At 37.8% G+C, this 7,210-nt stretch overlaps 1 protein-coding gene across 1 annotated transcript in view; it reads left to right on the top strand.

Moving 5' to 3' along the window:
- The first annotated feature begins 773 nt into the window (after positions 1–773).
- The window catches only part of IL1RAPL1 (interleukin 1 receptor accessory protein like 1), a 1,063,022-nt gene continuing 1,056,585 nt past the window's right edge, over positions 774–7,210 (top strand). Inside the window, exons 1-2 of the mRNA XM_042782732.1 lie at positions 774–840; positions 1,269–1,548. Coding sequence (XP_042638666.1) covers positions 774–840; positions 1,269–1,548 — 347 coding nt within the window. The remainder of the gene's footprint in view (positions 841–1,268; positions 1,549–7,210) is intronic.

Here is a 7,210-nt window from a genome sequence, read left to right as displayed (position 1 = left end):
AACTTATTTTCTTGCTAAGTATTTGACAGCTGCCCTCTCAATGCAGGAAATTCACAAATCCTCTCCATGATGATGATAAGAATAACTCCCTTGCTCTGTCAGTACCTGTTGTTCGGTGTGAGGATGGGTGGGTGCCACTTGGAAGTTAGTGCTTTCAGGAACCCGAGAAAACCCAGCCACTCCCCACTCCTCATGTCCCCATTTCCTACCATGATTTTTTTCTTTATACTTCCCCTGGTGCTTCCAGAAATCAGAGCAAAGTGATCGCTTCTGCCACTGTCTGTGAAACCATTACCAGAGCTCACTCCACTTTTGATTTCACTCCTTTATGCCTTGTATAATTATAAAAACATTTAGTCTGGATTTTATCAGTCTGGGTCCAATTATAAAGAGAAACCACATGGCAGTTTGAACAGCAATGGTTTAGTATAAAGATTTATTAAATGTAACAGGTGATTGGATTGACTAATAAGAAAAAGAACCCTGAAGATCATACAAGTGGCTGTTACTCCTAGGGCTGAACCTGAGCAACCAAGGAAGAGTCTTCATACTACCAACCCCAGAGCTGAGTCCAGACCTTATTGGGAAGGCATGGCCATAGTTTACTGAATAATTTACTGAAGTCAATGAGGTACATTGCTGGTGGAACTTGTTGGAAATCTGGCCCCTGGTACCTTATAGCAGTCTGCCCTTCTGGGTGCTTGAGAAAGCTATGCACTTGAAAATGTCTGATAAGAGACTCTGCTAAAATATCACCCAGTGGGGAAGGGGGAATGTGCCAAGGGAAGCTTCTTGCCATAGTGCAGAGCAAGAATCAAGTACTGGACAAGTGGCTGCCAAGTGAGTCCACTGGAACCAGGAAGCACTGTCTCTCCAGCATTCTCTCCTAACAGAGCTTCAGTGCCAGCTGCCAAAGGAAAAAATATTTAAAAGGCCCAGATCCATTTTCACAGAACAGACAAAAAGGGGGATGTGGAGCTGAGAGTCAATAAATGGGTAACTGACACACTGATATAAACAAAGAATAAATACATAAACAAAGAATAAATACCAGCAGACTAAATGAAGAATACATGGGTTTTTAGCAGGGTAAATGGCTTTTTAGTGCCAATCTCTGTTTTTTTTTTTTTTCATTGCTGCATCCTCTGTGCCTAAAGTAGAATTTGACTCAAGAAATATCTGTTGAATGCATACATGCATGAATGAATGATGAATGAGATTAGTATTTAAATGTTTCTCTAATATTTTTCCTCTTTCTTTCATTGTAGCTGATGGATGCACTGATTGGTCTGTCGATATCAAGAAATATCAAGTCTTGGTGGGAGAGCCTGTTCGAATCAAATGTGCACTCTTTTATGGCTATATCAGAGCCAATTACTCCCTGGCCCAAAGTGCAGGACTCAGTTTGATGTGGTACAAAAGCTCTGGTCCCGGAGACTTTGAAGAGCCAATAGCATTTGATGGAAGTAGAATGAGCAAGGAAGAAGACTCCATTTGGTTCCGACCAACATTACTACAGGACAGTGGTCTCTATGCCTGCGTCATCAGGTATTCTTTTAATTCTTTTACTGTTGAATCAATGAAAATCATATGCTGCTTTCTCATACTTAAATGTTGCTGCTCTCCCTTTCACCTAAAGGTATTGTCTCAACATTTGCATGTGCTGCTGCTTTCTAAAATTTAGAATCTAAATCATAAAAAGATGGGATTGGAATTTATATCGAGACATTATTTCTAGCTTATGGAGAAAAGAGATACCATCTGGGTATCTACTTATGTTGCCAGAAATTACTGAAGACTATGAAATAAAATTTATAGAGGAGGTAAAATGGTGCAAATAAAATGTAAGCAAAGACTTGCAGAAAGGATGCTTAGTTTATTGCTCAATGGGTTGTAACATTTTGTTATTGCCCTTCACAGACAGATAGAGCACAAATACCTCTGGTTCACACACATCTGCAAAGATGATTTAGGTAATGTGTGTATGTGCACAGGTAGAGGAAGGTGGCATTGCCATGTTAAGGAATACAAAAATGATACTCCAGATCACTTTGTTAACTAAAAGTGAAATACTAAATTCCCTAGGGTCTCGCAGGGCCAATATCAACGTCAATAACAAACACTATGCCCTTATCCCCAAAGAAACTCATCATATATCTTTGCTCCTAGAAGAGACAAATGTAGTTTGCTTAAAGATAATACATTGAAACAGTAGTCATGCAACACATAGCAGCTAAAATTCTCAGTTTAAGCATTTAGCCTTTCAAGGATGCTGAATCTTAGCTTGCGTGGATGATTGTGGATGTCATTAGACTATTAACACTCTACCAAAGAGAGGTATATTCTTATAGAGTGTGTTTAAATCTATTTACTTGGCATACTGTACTTCAGCATATTCATATACATAACAGTAAAATCTAAAACAGTTGAGTCAGAATTTGGAGGAAGTCTCCAAATCACCTAGTGTTATTTTCAAATAAAAATTCAGCTTCTACTTCTAAAATTCTGATCTGCACTTGTATTAGTTTCTTATGGCTGCCTAATGAATTATCACCAAGTGAGTGGCTTAAGGAGCTCTGGTGGCATAGTGCCTAAGGCATTTGACTGTTATTAGCCAGGAGGTTAGAGGTTCAAACCCACCAGCCGCTCCGTGAAAGGAAGATGGGGCAATCTACTTCTGTAAAGCTTTATCACCTTGGAAACCCAATGGGGGTCGCTGTGAGTCAGAAACGACTTGATGGTAAGGAGTTTGGTTTTCTCTGGTTTGGGTGGCTTAAATCAATAGAATTATTTTCTCATGGTTCTGGAAGCTAGAACAAGGTTCTGATATCTCTCAAGGCTCTGGGGCAAGATCATTCCTTGTCTCTTCCAGCTCTGGAAGCCCCCGGCATCTCTTGGCTTGTGACAGCATAACTCCAATCTTTGTCTTTGTCTTCGCATAGCCATATTCCCTCTGTGTCTGTCTGTGACTGTGTCTCTTCTCTTTCTTTCTCTCTCATTTTTTTTTTTTAAGTGAGGACACCAGTCATATAGCATTAGGACCTACCCTGATTCAGTATGACCTCATGTTAACTAATTAGATCTACAAAAACTCTATTTCCATCCAAGGTCATGTTCATAAGTACTGGGGGTTAGAACTTCAATATATCTTTTAGGGGTGCACAATTCAACTCATACCAGTACCTATCACTCCTCTGTCATAAGGATCGTGCCTCCCCCTCACTGTGATCTATAACAATTGTCACTGTCTTGAGCCATGGCTACAGGTATGTTAAAACATTAAGATAGGTCAAAACCACAAAAAAGTTGAAAAGAAATTTACCTTTTTAGTACTGACAACATATAAGTTAGGATTCATGTGAAAAGAAATAAATGAGTACAAGTATAGAGTCATGCTTGGGAAAAAAATGTCCAATGGATTTTAAAGGAATAAATGCCTTATTCCTCTAGCATCTCTTGTTCTTTCCCTTGGGGGCTACCATTTCTTTTATGTCCAGACATAGCTATTATAGAAGTAGAGGTCATGTGTGGGCATTGATAAGCAATTGACCAACCAAAACAGTTAAAAATCACTCTTTGGACCAGCTGCTCTCACTGGCCTTGTAGTAATTTGACTTTAATTTGAGATCTGCTGTGTTTCTTTTAAAACAGTCATTATTTCTGATTGTTCATGCATATGCAGAGGTGACTCTTCAAGACAGGCAAATGTGTGCCCTTGTTTATCTGAGATTAGAATTGTGTTGAATGGCCATAGTTTAACAATTAATTTCATTATTTATTGTTGATGGGAAAATAATGATGCATTCATATTAGTAATCCGAATTTCTAAAGCATTGAGGTTGTAATACATTGCTGTGTTTAAATGTGATCGAATGTTCTGAGAAATTGGCATTAAAATGATTGAATTTATAATAATTTCTAATAAATGAAGGTTGAAAAAGTCCAAAACTATGACATTTGCCATATGTTCATATGTCTATATTTTAATGGAAGGTTAACCTAAAAGACAAACTTCTCCACATTTTATATGTGTCAAGTGGCATTCTAGACAAGGTGATAACTGTAGAAAAAGATAGTTTTGTCACTGAAATGCAAATATACCAATCAATTTGAAGCTGGTTATCAACATGGCTTCCTTTTCCAAGGGCTATTCAGGATGAATATAAACAGAATTTGAAACAGCATGGCTTGCTGCTGATGTGAACAGAGCCCAAGGGCTGTTAGTTGAGTCACTGACATTTTGGCACATTGTTACCTATTAGACCACAAAACTGTCACCATTGGTTTTTAAATAAGACACTTGCAAAGATTTTTAGAAATTTGAAAATCCTAGTTTCTTTGAAAAGTTTCTTGTCTTTTTGATAAGTGTTTTGGGTATTAACTTATCAATGAAAAGGTTTAACAAGCCTTTTCAGGTACAACTAATTTGCATTTACATCTAAATATTCAATTAAATGATATATGTAATGGAAATGCCCAAGATTATAGTCAGTATAATGAGTAATAGTTTTCCTTATTACCCTCCATTAATATCTATTTTGGACAGAATAATACCACGTAATTCTTTGCTCAGTAAACTTGGCTTTTTACTCACTTCTGTCCTTCCTGAATTTTATTTTTTTTCATGAAATGTGAGTGATGGTGAGCTGGGTAACTATTTTTTTCCTTGTGCTGCCATTTAATATAAGTTTATTTTATTTTAAAAGAAAATGTTCCTTTATTCTTGACTCTCAATAGTTTTAGTTCCCTTCCCCTTTTCTTCAGAGTTATGCACTCTTAACAGTTTCAAATGTTCAGCTAACCATTGCACATATAAGCATTTTAATGTCCTGCCAATGGTGGTATACTAAGTTGTTTGGCATCCTATTTTTCTATTAAAATTTAATTTTGAGATAATTGTAGATCCACTTGGAGTTGTAAGAAATTACATAAAGAGATACTACATAGCCTCTATCCAGTTTCTCCCAAAGGTAACATTTTGTAAAACTATAGTACTATGCTAGAGGAAATAAACAAAACAAAACAACCAAGATTCAAACATGTTCTATAGAGACCCTTTTATTAAATCTTAGGACAAAGATAATCATCCAGGATGAGGGAATCCATCAGCATGTACACAGCACAAGAAGCCAAATGGAGTCCACTGAGTCACAGCCTTGGGGCTAAGCATATATGATAGAAAATAAAGGGAATATCACAAAATCATTATTTGTGGCAAATCATTTTCACTGTTGTAGGCGGGGCCACAATTTCCAGGAAAGGACCATCACTGGGATAGTACATAATTGAAGAAAAAAAGATTACAGGATTGGTTCTGGGGCTTGACCATGTGTCTATGTGGTAGTCAGGGTGTGACTCATGACCATCGAGTCCTGAGTCTTCACCACTGGGTGGCCACAAGATAAAAGCAGGATCCCAACCGTTAGTTTAAATTAGATAACATTCACCTATTTTCAATAAATCATTAAGGACACACCCAGGCAAGTTCTCTAGTACTTTCTATGAGCATAATCTACACTCTTCCTGAGGGAAAATTGCCCTCCCTAGGTTTGTTCAGGACTTGTCTGGGCATAACCATTTTTGCTGGTTTAATGATCAGAAAAAATTCAAAAGGTATCTGAACTTACGGCAAGACTCAAAATGGAGTTAGAGTTCCTACTGTAGGCCGGAGCCTTCCACAAACCAAATGCTATAGAATTTAAGCTCTAATGCAGTACAAGGACCTCTGGTAGCGTAGTGTCTAAGAACTTGACTGCTAGCCAGAAGACTGGTGGTTCAAACCCGCTAGCCACTCCTCGGAAGGAAGGTTGGACAATCTACTTCCATAGTGATACTGCCATGGAAACCCAAGGAGGGGTTGCTATGAGTCGATCCGACTTGATGGCACATAACAACCACAAAACAATACAGTACAATATAAAAATCAGAATATTGGTATTACTACAATCAAAATAAGGAGCTCTGGTAGCATAGTGGCTAAGGCACTTGACTGCTAACCAGAAGGCTGGCGGTTCAAACCCACCAGACATTCCTTGGAAGGAAGATTGGGCAATCTACTTCCGTAGTGATACTGCCTCGGAAACCCAAGGAGGGGTCGCTATGAGTCGGGTCCAACTCGATGGCAAATAACAACAACAACACAATCAAAATACTGAACAGTTCCATCACCACAAAAATTCCCCTTGTTGCCCTTGTATAGTCACATCCACCTCTGTTCCCCAGTCTTAAAACCTCTGACAAAACTGTTTGTTCTCCAGTTCTAAAATTTTGTCATTTGCAGAATGTTTTATAAATAGTTTCATATAGTGTGTGACCTTTTTGGATTGGCTATTTTTTTTAATCAGCCTAATTCCCTTCAAATCCATCAAAGTTGTTGTGTGTATCTGTAGTTCATTTATTTTTATTACTGAGTTGCATTCTGTGGTTTAACCATGTTTAACCATTCACCCATTGAAATATATCTGGGTTGTTTCCAGTTTGAATTTATGAAAAATAAAGCTTCTGTGAAAATTCCTATAGAGATTTTTGTATGAACACAGGTTTTCATTTTCTTGAACCCAAGAGTGAATTTGGGTAATGTGGTGGTTGCATGTTTAGTTTTGTAAGACACTGCCAAACTGTTTTCCAGAGTGGCCACACTGTTTTACATTCCTGGCAGCAATGTATGGGAGATAAAGTATCTCCACATCCTTGTAGTATTTGGTATTGTCATTATTTTAAACTGTAGCTATTCTGATAGGAAGGAGCCATGTGATGGCACAATGGTTAAGTGCTCAAGTACTAGCTGAAAGATTGGCTGTTTGAACCCACCAGTAGCTCCCTGGCAGAAAAAACCTGGTGATCTGCTCCAGTAGTTTTCAGCCTAAAAAACCCTATGGGGGCAGTTCTACTCTGTCCTATAGGATTGCTATGAGTCAGAATCAACTCAACAACAACATTCTGATAGGTGTATAATGATATCTAATTGTGAATTTATTTGCATTTCCCTAATGGCTAATAATATAATATCCTTTTGCCTATATAATTGGATTATTTGTTTTCTTACCATTGAGGTTTTTTTGTTTTTGTTTTTTGACTTTTATTGTGGTGAAAACATACACAACATATTTGCCAACATAACAACTTCCACATTTACAGTTCAGGGACATTGATGACATTTTTTATGTTGTGCCACCATTGTTGCTATCCTTTCCCGAAGTATTCCACCAGC

This window comes from Orycteropus afer, unplaced genomic scaffold, assembly GCF_000298275.1.
Source record: "Orycteropus afer afer isolate SDZICR_OR568_19922 unplaced genomic scaffold, OryAfe1.0 scaffold00434, whole genome shotgun sequence".
NCBI classification, from domain to species: domain Eukaryota; kingdom Metazoa; phylum Chordata; class Mammalia; order Tubulidentata; family Orycteropodidae; genus Orycteropus; species Orycteropus afer.
Note: the sequence above shows the minus strand (reverse complement) of the source record. Positions and strands in the feature narration are given on the sequence as shown.